General features: G+C 34.7%; 2 protein-coding genes across 4 annotated transcripts in view; one reads left to right on the forward strand and one right to left on the reverse strand.

Annotated features, from left to right (window-relative positions):
• Positions 1-16589, forward strand: part of LOC136043097 (glycine receptor subunit alpha-4-like) — a 125411-nt gene that overhangs the window by 34750 nt on the left and 74072 nt on the right. The gene's annotated exons all lie outside the window — the stretch shown is intronic.
• LOC136043098 (uncharacterized) overlaps positions 1-16589 on the reverse strand; it is a 78197-nt gene that overhangs the window by 6687 nt on the left and 54921 nt on the right. The window contains exons 1-3 of one of the 2 annotated variants that reach the window (XM_065728045.1): positions 13941-14124; positions 9468-9620; positions 1172-1479 (exon numbers count right to left, since the gene is read on the reverse strand). In XM_065728045.1, the coding sequence (XP_065584117.1) occupies positions 1172-1479; positions 9468-9610 (451 nt within the window). In that variant the 5' untranslated portion in view covers positions 9611-9620; positions 13941-14124. Of the gene's footprint in view, positions 1-1171; positions 1480-9467; positions 9621-13940; positions 14125-16589 lie in introns of those variants that run through there. The other variant, XM_065728046.1, reaches the window with a different exon arrangement.

Genomic DNA, 16589 nt, shown 5'->3' on the forward strand with positions numbered 1-16589 from the left:
TATCTTTAATGACGTCACCGTCATAGCAAAAATGACGACAACTAACTTCATGACGTCAGTTGACACAGGAACATGACGTCACCTGACAGACAGACAGACACACAGACAGACAACTTATTTTTATATATATAGATATATATATATATATATATATATATATATATATATATATAAAGCTTGACATTTAACACTCATATCAATAAGTTAGTTTTGGTTGCACTTTGCTTTGAACATGATGTATGTACAAGAGATTTAAATTGTTTTGCCCCAAAAATGGTCCTCAATTAAATGCTAAATCGGAAGCAGTTTCAATAGCACTTGTAGTGCTTTGACTTGCTAATTTTTTGTTTTTTGGAATCTGCTAATGCTTTATTGACAGTTCGTTTCGAGACGGGTGAATATTTTGAACGATTATAGTGGCGGTTTTAGGCCTCTTAATCTGGGGAAGGGGGAGGGGGTTAATGCACCTTATTAAAGCCCCTTATTACCTTACCTTAGATCCTCCTGTGCCTCCAGAGGCGCTTAGGGCATCCAAAAAGAGTCGTTAGTCATCTCTCATCGCTGTGGTCGCCCAGACATCCTCCCATTCAGGTTGGATTGAGGCATGAAAGCTTGTGAGGTCAGCTCGGTAGCTGCGTCGTAGGGTATTTTTGTGGTGTCCTCTTCTCCTGGTACCACGTCACTGTCAATGAAGGACGACCTTCGGTAGTGGGGTTTCGGGCATGCGGATCACCCGAGACACTTCATCAGGAGTTTGAAGATATAAAATAACAGGAATTGAATGTCAAATTAATAAGGGGCTCGAGCTATCCCTCCCCTGTCCAGGCCTAGAACCGCCACTATGTGGCTCTTCTTGGGAATAGCGTTCTGATTATTTACGCTAATGGGTACACACAACAAACAATTCAGACGACTAAAACATACCATCTAGAAATTTTAAACAATATTTGTCTCTCTTGCTGCTTGTTATGGGTGTTTCGAAATAAATATTATCTTCTTATTGCGGTAAAACCGAAGTCGGTTCTTCGGTCCGTAGACCCGACTCTACTGAAAACCTTTTTACTGTTTAAAATATTACAAATAAAACTCCTAATTATTTTAGCCGATCCAATGTATATTTCCTATATTCCTTAAATTGTTAAGTTAACTTAAGTCCATAAACTAAAATTACCTTGCCCTAAAAGGGGCCTTAGAATCGGCGCTAAGTTAGATGTCGTTCCAGTAACATTTGCAGCAACCTGACTCGCCAAAGTCTGGGTGGCATTTGTTGCAGCTTGAGTGATAACACGCACTGGAGAGGGGGGAACACTTTGAGTGATTCTTCTTGGGAATACTGTTCTTATAATCTGTGTTATTGGATTTTCATAAAGATGATTTGCCAATATGATAAAGATAGCAGAACTTAGAGCGGTAGTTGCTGCGTTGAGGCCAAGCAGACCATTGTCGCTGGGAACATTTTCTAGATCTTTGTAAGCCAAACTATAAGAAAGACACTGTTAGATTATAATCACGAGGATGTTAAGTCGTCCAGGAAATTATAAAATTTTTTATTATCTTGAATTTTGTAGCTTTTAAGGAACCAGAACTTGACTTCAGGCCCAAATAAATTTTATATTAAGGTCCTGATTGATGAAAATACTGATTTTTGGGTATCAAGTGGCATCTATATTGAGGCAGTTATTTGTAAACAGGATGTTTATAGGCACTGGAGATAAAAATCTATTAACTAATCAATTTATTTTCAAAATATATAAATAAAGATATTTCATACTTGTGGCCCAAAAAAGGCTCTATGTAAAACTTATATAATTTGGCTAAAAAAAGTTAGGTGAACAAAAGCTATATTTATTTGACAGAAAAATAAATAATATGATTTGATATCGACCGTCTTTTCAAGTATGATGAGAAAACTCGATCATTTTTCTTGAAGAAAAGGGGAATGGATTTCTAAGAAGGATCTTTAACAGCTAATCCTTCGATAACAGAAAAAATTGTGAATTCCACAAATAAATTGAAAAGTAGATTTGAATTTTACAATTTTCTGGTAGAGGTAGCTTATCGATTTTAAATAAGGTAGTCAGGAAAGAAAAAAGTCTTTGAAGTAACGGCAGTTGCTGAAATTATAAGTTTAGACAAACGTATTTGTGGTTTTTTTTTCTGTATTTGTCTTGCAAAATGAAAAAAAGAAAAGGAGAATTAGATATTTCGAAATGCCAGTCTTCTGTAATATTTAGGATGTAGAGAAAAGAAAACATGTATTATTAGGCTGGGAAAAGTTGAATGGGGAAAAAAAATATTTATGCAATAAAAAACAAACAACATAAAGCCAATGGGCTTTAAAAGTCGGTTTCTTGTTGATCCCAAACTTCTTACCATGATGACAAAAATTTGAATGATTTTTCTAGAATTGTAAAGCTTCTAGAAAAAGTTTCGACGCAAATTTCCCGCTCTAAATCAGTCAAGAATTGTTAACACCATACATAAATTAAAAAACGGTATTTTTTTTTCTTGAGTAGGGGGCCTACTGATATTAAACAAGTAAAATAAAAAGAAAGAAAATAAAAAGAAAAGAGACATTAAAGTCACGCCAATTACTGAAATATGCAGTTTAAAAACAATTTGGGTATTTTTCTACATTTTCAATAAATCTATAAATCTGCAGGTTCCTTTGGCATGATCACTTCTGCTACTTGAATGGGGCAGTAGAACTTTAAGTGCTCACTAAAATAAAGCCTCTGTTAATGTTAGCACTATAGAGTTTAGAAAAGCAAGGTAGTTTGTACGCTGTATGTAATTGAGTAATTTCCAACAAGACTGCATCCACTTTTTATCGAGTTCAATCTCTATTTATGAACAGAGCAAATTTTCTTATGTTTGTAGGCTTTGATTAACGTTTTAAATCTAGTCAGATTTTACACATTTAGAATGATTATAAATAACTGACATTCTTTTTTGCATATCTTTTAATACAAATTGAAGTTTCAGTGATTGGATTTCTATTGATGAGGGCCCTTCCTTGCTTAGAGTTTATTACTCCAAACTGTATGACCCAAGGCTTGCTTAGATATGACTGCTCCCTCCTTCAAGCTTTGTTTTCTTTACCTTAATTTAATTACCTAAATAGCCCATTTAGCGAATAGTTCTTTTCCAGACTCAGTCAGAGGCTGGCTTAAAAAAGTTTGCTTGGTTCCTATTCTCTTTACCTCCCTAGGACACCAGATCACACAGAAGTGTGTATTTTTTACCAAGACCCGGCAGTGTTACTGGATCACTATAAAAATCGGAAATACCTGTGAAGATGAGATGGATGACAGAATTTTGAGTTGTCTTTTCAGGAACAACTAGCTTCAAGCTGAACGATCGTTCAATCCAGCTGGGTAGTAAATCGTTAAGGTCACCCATAAGAACCACGGAACTGTTTGGGTGTCTCATTTTAATTTCGTCTAAAAATGCTTGCATTTGGGCTATGAGCTCCCGCCTGTAACTCGACTACGGCGGAAAATAGAGAACTCCAACTACGATCAAGGGAAACTTCCGGGGAAGAACTTTTGATCTTAGTATTACCCATAACAGCTCGTAGTCGGCAGTCGAGGAGTCTTCGTATATCTGATGAGGTAAATCGTTTCGAATGTACATGCCTACTCCTCCTTCATGTGCGAGACAGCACCTTCAGTGTTTCTCCTACTCTTCACGAGAAAACTATATTTACTTATCTGAACATTACATTTACTAGAAGACCACGTCTCTGTTATGCAATAAATATCAATTCTAGTGTCATTTGGTCTTATCGAAAGTTCCGTCATTTTCAAACAGTTCGTGGTAACGAACTGTAGTAAGGAGCGACCCGGCTCAATAGTAACCAAAACTCTAAAAAATGGAATTTTGATACCTATAGCTACCTCGACACACCGCTCCTTGCGCTAAAGTTTTATATTGTTTTAAAAAGTAGAGTTGCGAGAAAGAATCAAACTTTAGCGCAAGGAGCGGGGTGTCGAGGAGGAAAAGCCCCTTTCATATACGGAGTAATTTCTGTTCGTTTTAAGTTTTAATGTCGCTCCTTACTTTCATTAAAAAAAACTTGTTTTTTTTATTTAATTTCTGAAAGTTTTTGAATTAATGCATGTCTGATTTTGGCTCTCCGTACATAAATTACTAAAATGAAATTTGCATATTAATTCTTTTTTTGGCTAAATGGCTTTCTCTTAGTTTTGATCAGACGATTTTGAGAAATAAGGGGTGGGGAAGGAGGTCTAGTTGCCCTCCAATTTTTCGGTTACTCAAAAAGGCAACTAGATCTTTTAATTTTTAACGAACGTTTTTATTAGTAAAAAAAAACGTAACTTAAGAATTAACTTACGTAACAAACGTACATAACTTACGTAACTTACGTTACGTTTTATCCCAATTCTTTAAGAATGACCCCTGAATCAGAAAGGCCGTAGAATAAATAGTTGAAATTATTTAAAAATTTTTTAGCATAAAGAGCGAAGTATTTATCTCCTCCTAAATACCTCGCTCTTTATGCTAAAGTATTTTTAGAACCCTTCATATGCGTAATAATCTCTGTTCGTTTTAAGTTTTAATGCTTCTCCTTACTTTCAATTGAAAAAACTTTTTCATGTTTATATTTTCATTTTTTTTTTATAGTAATGCTAGAAAGTCCTGCGCCCTTTTCATTGAATTTCTCTTCCCCCATGAAATACTCCTCCAAGGAAAGATCCTCCCATATAGCCCCCTCCCCTGAACCCCACACCCAAACCAAAAAAATCCCCCTGATAACGTCGATACACTTTCCAGTAACCATTACTGTATGTAAGCATTGGTCAAAGTTTGTAACTTGCAGCCCCTCCCCCAGGGACTGTGGGAGGTAAGTCATCCCAAAAGACATAGTTATTATGGTTTTCGACTATGCAGAACAAAATGGCTATCTCAAAATTTTGATCCGTTGACTTTGGGAAAAAAATGAGCGTGGGAAAGTTTTTTACTGTTTTAAAAAGAAGAATTGAGAGAAAGAGTCAAAGTTTAGCGTAAAGAGCGGGGCGTTGATGAGGAAGCAGCCTCTTTCATATATGAAGTAATTTCTGTTGGTTTTAAGTTTTAATGTCGCTCTTACTTTCAGTTAAAAAAACTTATTTTTTTCATTTAATATTGTTAGAGACTGGGCATTAACAAGGAGAAAAAGAGGGAGGTTGTAAGAATTAGCTGCTTCTTTCTTATTATCTGGCTTAGCTAGATCACCAAAAGAGGCTGAAAATTTCACAAACTGCTAGAACTTGTCGAGGGAACGGGCTTGGGGGCAATAGGGACCCCAAGAGATGGCTAATGGTTCGCCATACTCGATTTGGGAGGGAGAACTGGGCTGGGTTGAACAGATTGGCCGTTACCCGAGAAAAAAAGGGAGCAATATTTTGTCTAGGGTTCATTAAATACACAAGGGATATACATCTCTTGTTAAAACCGGTCTTATATGATTATTCAGCGGGAAAGGCCTAGTGTGGTTGATATTTGTCAACCTTGCGGGTTGCTGCTTTGGAGAAAGTTCCTGTTGTGCACTGTCGACAAAGTTGCATTTCTGTTTGTTAGGGTACTGGCGTAACGAACCATGCTTGCACATCTTCGGTTGGTCAAACTTGTAGTTCTGACTCTTGTGCTTATTAGCTGTAAAAACTTGCAAGGATGAACGTAAGTACAAGCTTTACCTTTGTTGTATTTTCCCTGACCAAAACATTTGCAAATCGTTCTTTTCTGTTTTTGTTCTGTATGTGGTCAACCAGTAAACTGTGAGCGTATTCAAACCACCTTCTGTATTCATGCTCCCCCCCGCACTAAAAAGGGAATGTGAGAAAACACTGAAGATATGTGTAAAGAAATCGAGAAGAATTCCCGGTAAAAGGAAAGTTCTCTGATAAATTTGCACGCCTCCATTGAAGTATATCCTGATGGGTTTCATGATCCTAGGCTAAATCTCCCCTTTACATACCACTAAGCACATGGATGTAATATTTTGTGTTAAATGAAAAAAAAAAAAAACAAAAAAAAAACACTTCAGCAACAAGGGTGGAGCTATTACCTTCCCATATTACAGGCGTATTTCCAGGACCAAAAGAAGATTAGAAATTAGTTCTTACCCTCTCCCTTTCCCTTCTGAATATGATTTTTGGATGATATTGAGGTTTTCGGCAATAAATATGGAGCGACCACCCCGCAGAACCAATATTAAAGCTAAATTTCAGAAACTTCCCGGGGATGAAGGACAAATACAGCTCATTTGCAACCCTGTTCCCACCATCATATATATTTATCTGTTATATCCCCTCCGCGGAAAGAAAAAAAAAACCATTAGAAAATAAATGTGTTTTAAGAAGGAAATGAGAAATATTTCTTTATAAGCCTTGGGAAAAACAAAGCTTCCAGTAGTACTTGCCCCTTCCACCTTTGAAATATATATATATATATATATATATATATATATATATATATATATATATATATATATATATATATATATATATATATATACATATATATATGAAAATATAATAAAAAAAACTCTAAGCAGAAGATTCTTGCCCACAAATGTTTCATTTCGTGTTTTATTCTGCTCTGTTAAAGTTCACTTCAAAAGGTTAGCTTTTTTTGGCGAAGGTCATTGTCCAAATTTCTGTTTTTTTTCTTCCTTTTTGTCCATTGGCTAAAATTACCGACGTTTTCTTGCTTATTTTTCTTTTTATTATATTTTCTTCTTTTTGTCAAACGTCATATATTCCAGTGTGGTCTTAGAATGTTTTTACGTCAAGCTTATAGGGAGCATTTGACTAGTGTTTGTTCAATTATGTTAAAAAACATTCAAATCCCATTTTTCAATTTAATTGTATGTAAGAAAGTACAAGAAAATTGCGTTTCAATCTACACTTGGAACCACAATCTAACGTTTTCAGTAGGCAAAGTTGTAGTGTTGCTTACAGTGAAGAGGCATAAGCTGTGGCGTAATTTCGTCACAATGCTGAGGGCAGAAGTTGGAGCCGAATTTTCAAAATCCAGTGAAAAATGAGGCAGAGTGTACCATGAAGACAAATGTATACTAAAGAAAACTAACTTGTTTCTGTGGATGCTTAAATTATGTAGGCTTACCTTATTTTTGGCAATATTTTTGAAGAAACTAAATTTGGGGTAGGGGGCAAAGTGGTGTCTGGGGGCAAACAGAGGTTCATAAGAAGCAGATTTCCGCCCTGCCCCATAGCAAATTACGCCCCTGGGTATAAGGCTTCAATGTATTATGTTTTGTTTATTTTTTTCCCAAAGGCACTTCCCAAAGAAATTTTGTGCCGAATAGCATTGGCTGGCTCTGCCTTCAATTGTCTCAGAAATGTTTGGAGAAATAGTAAATATTCCCTGAAGCTAAAACTCAGAATTTATAATAGCAATGTCCTCTCCGTCCTTACATATGGTTGTGAAACTTGGAGTATCACTGCGCAACTAGGAAAACGACTATGGGCATTCGATAATAACTGCCTAAGATATATTTTGAATATACATTGGACTGAGGGAATAAGAAATGATGAGACTTATACCATAACAAATCATACCCCCATCCTTGATACCATTAGAAAGCGACGATGGATGTATTGGGGGCACATGGTGCGAATGGGTGATGGAAGGCTACCTCATGACATATGGTGTTGGATACCCCCCGGCCTCCGCAAGTCAGGGAGACCCAGAATGACCGTTGGCAGGATGTTAGAGAAGGAGGCGAAGCTGGCGAGGTCTTCGATGGAGGAGCTTTGGTCGAAGGCTCAGGACAGGTCGTCGTGGCGAACCACTGTTGCTGCCTTATGCGCCCTCAGGCGTGGGAGGACCTAAGTCTAAGTAAGTCTAAGTAAAGGCACTTCATTGGATAAACGTTACTTGGAACAAAAGGAAAAGTTTTAATGCTCTTTTAGGCTGCAAAAGTATTATAACAGCTGCAAATTCGTTTCAAAAATTGACATTTGTGGAACGAAGGGACAATTTTGTCCCAAAAAGGGATAAAAGTTCCTTTGGTCTAAAAATATTCCCGGGAAAGATAGTAGATTGGATTATAGTTTATTTCACTCTCCGGTTCCCTTTTGAGCATTGTTCTATAATTATACAAACCATGACTATAAATCAGATAAAAATGAGACTATATTTATATAAGTCTCACGGAGGTTTTGAAAATTTGGGTATAAGATGCAATTTTGTGGCTTTAGTTACAACCCTATTCAACTATACAAAATTCAATGGTCCTTCTGTGATAGCTGATGCGCAATTATACACTACTATACGTATATGATCCTATTCCACTTTAAATTAATAAACCTAGTTAATGAAACTTTGCTTTTTAGGGGAAGTAACAATAATTTTTTTATATGTTTTGTCAGTAAATCCTTCTCTCTCTCTAAAAGTTTCACAGTAATTGCTTATGTTAACCACTTGTTTTGTATTGAGAGCGTGGCATCATTGCCTCAGAAACTCGAAAGTTTAAAGTATAAATGCTCTATAGCTGCATATCGATTGACTGTCTTAGAGTTTCTTTTGATTGTTTTTTTTCCCTTTTTGTGATTAAGTTTTTTCTTCTTACCAAAAATGCAAGAAAATGTCACTTTTTAGTTTATAATATTTTTCCTAATTAGAAAGGACACTGGAACTTTTAGTTTTCATTCCAGGGAACGTTTTTCATGCGTTCTGGTATCCCTGATTTGATTCGATCAACACTGACAAAAAAAGAAAAAGAGAATCAAACACGCAAATGAGATCGTTAGTACCAAAAAAAAAAAAAAAAAAAAAAAAAAAAATCCTTTTTGAGTAGACAGGAGCTATAAGCTTCGGCAAAGAAGTTCTCTAATGTATTAAATCAGACCAAAGAATTTTATCAAGATAGATCATCAAAATGTGTTTATTGTACCCCCAGAGGTGAGTTTTCCCAGCCTCATAATTGTCCAGAGGTAGCTTTAGATTAAACAAATTTCATATATTCAAAATCAACCATAATAAATCAATTCTTTTGACGTAAATACTACTATCGAAACGTTTTTATGAGTTCCGTCTTCTAGTGGCTCAAGATAGGCTGCTCCTCGATTGTACCCGATTACCACGGGCGTATCTGCCAAGACTCAAAGACATTCAAGCAACCGCCAAGGTGGGCATAGGTCAAAACATCATCCACACTTACCAGCAGAGGTAATTCTCCAAGATGCACTGCTTCTCGGTAAAATTGAGTCTATAAAATTGTGGTACGAAGGCTCACATCTCACTTTGATTTATTATAAATTACCGATTCTACCCATAACCAGGATCTTTATTGATGAAAGAACCTGCTAAAATGACCAGCTGTTTTGAGCGACTCCCTTTCTCAAACGTATTAAATAGGGACGTCTCTCCTAATCAGCCACTTTTCAGAATATTGCACATACACTAAGAATTCAAATATCCAAAGATGTCGATCATACCTTTTTTGTGTCCTATTTTCAGTTTTAGACTGGGTTCGCTCATTATTTAGAGAGGAGCTATTGTTTCTCTTATCTGTCCCATCGTAAAATGGCGTAGCTGCTATTATTGTTGAATAGAAAGCAATGCTACAGAAGATCTTCATGTCTGTAACACTGAAAAAAAAAATAAGATAGGCTAGCATTTTGATAAAAGCTGTTAGAAAAATATTGTTACCTTTTGTCATTTAAAATTCTAATTCATTGATTAATTATACATAACAGAAGCATTACGTATGAATCACAGGCAACACAAGAATGTTGCCTCAGTAAAGAAGCATGTGCCTTCAATGCAGGGGCGTGTCTGGGCTTAGGGAAGGCAAGGAAATTTATCCCTACCCAGTGCATAATTATATATCTGACACGTTGATTGGTCCTAAAAATACTTTAATTGTTCTCCAATCTCCTTCTCAAGAACGAAAATTATTTTGGCTCCCCTACTCTGAAGAAAAATTGTAGAAACTGCCCCTGTTAAATACACAATTATTTTACCCAGCCACTTCACATAGATGAAATGATCTGAGAAACTTGGTATGGGATTCATTTGAATTAAAATTGGAACTCGTATTGCCTTTTTTGGGTCAAAAATAATATAGTGGGGAGCAGGACCCCTTTTACGCAAGTTTTCGTACCTGCCCCCCCAATACCCCATGATATCAGTGACAAACTTGATATAGCCATACTATTCAATGTAGCTGAAAAGTCCAATAGATACGCCTGCGGGGATGAGGAAATCCCTACGACCACTGAAACAAGAATTGTAAATTATAAATGTTTATAGTCTACAGATAGAGTTTATTGTAAGGAAAAAGGAAAATGTGACCGAAGGGGGGGGGGGTTTAATTGGCTCATACAGCCTACGGATCCATCTATTTGTCAAAAAACCTTACATTTTGTTAGGTTTGAGGGGGGAGTATTGAATTTACTACCCAAAGTATTTAGGTCAAGAAAATCCTAATGTAAAAAATAGTTTGGAATAATTACCTCCCTCTCACTTAATAGGACCTGAAAAGGAGTCAAAGAATAATTGTTTAAAAATCAATTAAAGCTTGTACTCTAAGCCTCTATGACAAGAGGACCCTAGTTTACATAAATTATTTTAGTTTGGTGTTATGAAGCTACGAAAATGTAACCCAAACTGTGGTCAGCCACTGTGGTCATTTTTTTCCCTTCATCTTGAAATTTATAAGATATATGTTGGTTGACCGAAAACTGTGGCCCTAAAAGCACTATAATTTTTTTTCTGAACTAATTGCAAATTATAACTGCACGTTCTTCGATAAGTATATTGTAATGTGAAACGAAAACTTTGGTTCAGTGTCACAGGCCTCCTCCAGATAGCGGCCCAAAAGGGCAAACAAACTTTTTTCCCGTGTGGTTTGAAAATTTTAAATATTGTTGCGTGTTTAGATTGGGGTATGTGTGCTATGGGAACCAGAAGCGGACAAAAAACCGAAACTTCCCTAATAGAATATTGATTTCTCCCAAGCTCGTCTTTGCCTTTTTTTGCGCTACTAGAAAGTTTAAGCTCAACCCCGTGTGTAGTCCCTCCGATATTGCAGCTATTGTATGTTGAAAAGCTGGATATACATAGTCTCTCTTTTTAGTTATATTTGCCGTCACACCAAAATACAAGTTTAAGTCTTCACTCCCCCCTTTAAAATGTCTAAAGTTTCAACTTAATACCTCAAGCCTATTTTAAGATATTAGAGATGTACCATTTTGATAACTTGGCATCCAATATTTTATTACTTTATTTTTAATTACTATTTATCAGTCCATAGAGTATAAATTCCTTGGTGCCTGTATTGTGAAAATATTTTGAGAATAAGGGACCAAATTATTTAACTGGGAAAATTTTCATGGACGAATTGCTGATAATTTGCAATGTCGAAGACAGATGGCGTCTTTCGACTTAATCAGGCTACTCATGTGCAGTTGTTTTCATATCATATCCTTGGAAGACTCTAAGAATTTTAACCTTGCAAATAATCCCTAAGAAACTTATCTGTGAACAAAAAGAAGTCTACACAATTTAAGGTAGTTATTCCTCAGGCTCTGGGGTTATAATGACCACAGAGGAAACTTGTTAGACTTTTCAGCGATTCTTAACTAATTGACTTTCTCCAAGTTTAATTTACAATTATTGGAGCTATGGGGAGATCAGATAGTAAGAAAGGAGGGGAGAGAGACTCGTTGACTGCAAACATTCAATTTCCAATCAAATGAGCCCCATGTCAAGTTCTTAAGGACTTGACATTGTTCAATGAGAAGCGGCTGGGATATTGTCTATTGACTTGCTTCTGGGCAGCTTCGGGGCCTGTGTTTTGGGGAAGGGATAATATCTTTTTTCTATTTTTCTTATGCATTGATGTCTCCCTCGTTTGAGGCTTAAAAAATATATTTTTTTAGCCGATCATAAAAAAGGAATTTTGAGCCTATGTTGTATCCTTTTTTAAGGGGGAGGAACCTGTTCCTAAACCAAAGACATGTTCGATCCTATATATATATATATATATATATATATATATATATATATATATATATATATATATATATATCTATCTATATATATAAAAATAAGTTGTCTGTCTGTGGATGTGTGGATGGATCAGGTGACGTCATGTTTGTTCGCATATGACGTCTGAATTATTTCACACTAATACAAAAGAAGAAAAAAACTAAAAAAGGTAAAAACTACAAAAAAAACTAAAAAGAAAAAAAAACTAAAAAAGCTAAAAAACTAAAAAAAACTAAAAAAAGGTAAAAATCTAATAACTAAAAAAAAAACTGAAAAAAATAAAAAAAAGGCAAAAACTACAAAAAAAATAAAAACTAATAAAAAAACTAAAAAAGCTAAAAAACTAAAAAAACTAAAAAAAACTAAAAAAAGGTAAAAAACTAAAAAAAACTAAAAACTAAAAAAGAAAAAAACTAAAAAAAAGGAAAAAACTGAAAAATAAAAGAGAAAAAGAAAACATGACGTCTGAATTATTTCACACTAATACAAAAGAAGAAAAAAAAACTAAAAAAGGTAAAAACTACAAAAAAAACTAAAAAGAAAAAAAACTAAAAAAGCTAAAAAACTAAAAAAAACTAAAAAAAGGTAAAAAACTAAAAACTAAAAAAAACTGAAAAAAACTAAAAAAAGGCAAAAACTAAAAAAAAACTAAAAACTAATAAAAAAACTAAAAAAGCTAAAAAACTAAAAAAACTAAAAAAGGTAAAAAACAAAAAAAACTAAAAAAGAAAAAACTAAAAAAAGGAAAAAACTGAAAAATAAGAGAAAAAGAAAACTAAAAAAATATTACTAAATATAAAAAATATAAATATAAATATAATATAAATTAGCAATCAACAAAGCACCGAGACACAAATGACGACCGGGACACAGGGAGTATAAATGACGACCAGGACATAAGTAAAAAAAAACTAAAAAACTAAAAAAATGGTAAAAACTACAAAAAAACTAAAAACTAATAAAAAAACTAAAAAATCTAAAAATCTAAATAAACTAAAAAAGAAAAAAAAAGAAAAAAGGAAAAAAATAAAGGAGAAAAACAAAACTAAAAAACGAATGTATATACAGACCGGGACCCCGGGATACAAATGACGACCGGGACACAGGGAATATAAATGACGACCGGGACACAGGGACACAACTACAATGGGGACGCCGGGGGGCACAGGGGGATATAAATGACGACCGGGACACCGGGACACAAGGAATATAAATGACGCCCGGGACACTCAAAGAGAAATCACAGACTGGAACACCGGGACACAAATGACGACCGGGACACAGGGAATATAAATGACGACCGGGACACAGGGACATAACTACAAAGGGGACGCCGGGGTGCACAGGGGGATATATAAATGACGATGGCGACTCAGGGAATGGTCGATTAGCAATCACCATCAACAAAGCTCAAGGGCAATCATTAGAATCATGAGGTATATATATATATATTCACAGGTGGGACATAGGGACACAACTACAATGGCGCGTAACTAATATGGCGCGTAACGACTTACGCGCGCGGGGGGGCTTGGGGGGGGGGCGCGAAGCGCCCCCACCAACTAGGTGTTGGGGTGGCGCGAAGCGCCACCCCAACAGCTAGTATATATATATATATATATACCCCAAGACACCTGCCTGATCAACAATGGGGAATTTAAAAAAATGGTGAATTTCTACAAAAAAGAGAAATCTAAATTTTGTTCGGGGTTCTTAGGGTATATATAAATACCCAGTTTAAGGAAAATAGGAACTTCATAGGAAGGGGTAAAGAGGAAGGTTTTGAATAGATTGGGATGGAGGAAGAGCTTGCTTATATACACATATATAAAAGAAATAAAAATAATAAAAAATGAAAAATACATATATATATATATAATATTGAAAGAAAAAGAAATAAAAAAAGAAGCACTTACTGAGATCTCTTATTAGGTAACCAAGCGTAAACTCTAAGATCAGACTGGATATTCAATCCTCAAATCTCAGCATATATACGCTGCCTCGGGCCATTCAGTTTAAGCTTGGATTTTATTTTATCTTTTTATGATCTTGCCTTTTAATTTCAACTTGTACTATTACAGGTTGAACGGTATTAAGGTGCTATTACCTAGCTTGGCTTTATGTGTTTTTCACAGATAAAAATCTTGCTTTTACAGAGTTATTAGAAGTGTTGTTGCCGCCTAATACTCCTTTTAAGATTATCCCGATATATTGACCGTGTGAGTTGTTTACGGTAGGATTCAATAGATCCTAGCGTGCGGACATGCAATTTAAGCTTTAGTATGTCTCATTTCACTCGATGCATGTTCAGCCCTATTAGCAAACACATGGTCAGCTTTTATTAGCAATGACACTTAAAAGCAAATCGAAAGCAAAGTTTCGAATTTTAAAATGTGGTACAAACGATTCAGAACCTGACCCCCGCCCCCAGATATGGTCTTGACACTAAATTAAGGAAAGCGTTAAATATCATATTCAGAGAATTTATTGAAAAACAAGTTTAATAATTTCGGAAGTGTGTTAGATGAAATAATTCATAATTAAATAATTCATTAATTAAATATCAGAAAGTGTGAATAGTGCGACCAGAAAGAGTTGTCAAGTGTTTATGTTGACGGGTCTCTAATTTCTTGCTAAACCCTTGCCACTTAGGTGTTGGAAAAGTGTAGGCATGTGGTTTTGGAACCATTCAAAGTTGTATATGGAAAGATAGATTATTTATTGTTATGTTTATTATTTTAATTATTTAATCAGGCTATTTACTGTTTAATAGACAGTATATAACTATTTTTAATGTACGGAGAATTCATAGCACTAAAAACTTATTGCCATTTTTAGTGATATTTTTTTTAGTTGTCAGATTACATTGCAATTTCGTTTGTTTATTTCTATTCCAAACCTTTATGTCTTAAAGTTTCTTGGCGTTTATAAAGTTGGGTGAGGGGAGATTCTTAGTGGAAGAATCTAGAGACACAAAAATTTCGCTCATGTTTTGGAATCCTTTAAAATATTCTTTTAAAAAATAGTTACTTCTAGAACACCAAGGAAATCGATGGACGATAAACATCTTAGAAATTATTTCGTAGTGTGGAGCTTATTTTTGATACAGAAGAACGCATGCTTTATTCCCTGCTCTGCATAATATTAAATTTATTTAAAACGTTAAACCCAAGCAAATATCGGTCCCAATTTAGGAATACTCAGCTAGTTCCATACTACATTCCTGTTTTAAGTGCTTAAGCATGTATTGTTTTGTAAAGTATGGATAATAAACTTAATGTTATGGATAGATATGGATAAGTTATGATAATAAACTTCACTAGATCTAGATCAAAATCTTGGGGAGCCAAATGCGACAAGGGTGGTAATAGTTGACCAAATTGACAAGTTTCCCACTTTCCCAATAATTCCCACTTGAACATTTAAATCAATATAAAATCTCTATTAGCCTGTTCCACCTAAGGAATGCACCTTTTCATCATTAGATAATATTATTAACTCAACAGATCAGAGAAAAAATACCCTAAAAACTGCCTTAAACTATTGTTTATAGTTAGAACTATAAACAATATTGTTATAAGTTATTTTATTGTTGTAATATTGTTATATGTTGCTATAAGTTGGAACTTTTTGTTGTAAACTTGTCATTTTGAAGGAATACTCAGCTAGTTACTTATAAATACGGTTCATATTCCTGATAGCAAAAGGGCATTAAAAAAAGCAGAATTTTGTAATTGTTTATTGATTTTTCCATTACAATGGATTTTTCAATATACAATGGATTTGCAAAATTCATTATTGCAATAGATTTTTCAACATAGCTTCCTTTGACGTCAAATAACTTCAACGGCTAATCCTTCCTTCCTGCTTTTAGTGAAATCTAGAGATCCCTTTAAACTTCTACTAAGTCACAAATGTAACTCCTACACAGTCATAGAAAACGGTTGCTATTATCTTGTTGAGAAAAATTTCTCGTATTTATGGAATGTCCGTCGTGTTATTGCATTTCGTGGTATCGGGAAGGTAAATTCAGACCCAGGAGTCAGAATTGAATGATAGAGACGATGAACGTGCAGATCTGTATTGGTAGCCCATTAAAAATAAATAATTGATAAATAGTCGAAACTTCTTTGTTTCGAAGTCAGGTTATGCAATATAATTTCACGAAACCTTATAAAAAGATGTGGAAATTATGCTTAGGTTTTCAAACCTTGAAACATCTCTTTAGAAAAATAGTTACTTCTAGAATACCAAGAAAATCGACGTGCGATAAAAATCTTTGAAATTCATTCTTAGTGTGTAAGTTCGCAAAAATTCGCAATTACACTGTATGAAAGAACCTATGTTTAACCTATTAGTCTTTTCTAATCCTTTTGTGAAAAAGGCTTGAGAGCTTGATAATTTCCATGAAAGAAAAAGCCGGCCTTACTTTTTGGAGTTGTATAAAATAATTACTTTCACTCCTTGATCAAATCAAATAAAAAAAAAAACAAGTTTTTTTTAACTGAAAGTAAGGAGCTACATTAAAACTTAAAACGAACAAAAATTACTCCGTATATGTAAGG

The sequence above is a fragment of the Artemia franciscana genome, unplaced genomic scaffold (assembly GCF_032884065.1).
Source record: "Artemia franciscana unplaced genomic scaffold, ASM3288406v1 Scaffold_296, whole genome shotgun sequence".
NCBI lineage: Eukaryota > Metazoa > Arthropoda > Branchiopoda > Anostraca > Artemiidae > Artemia > Artemia franciscana.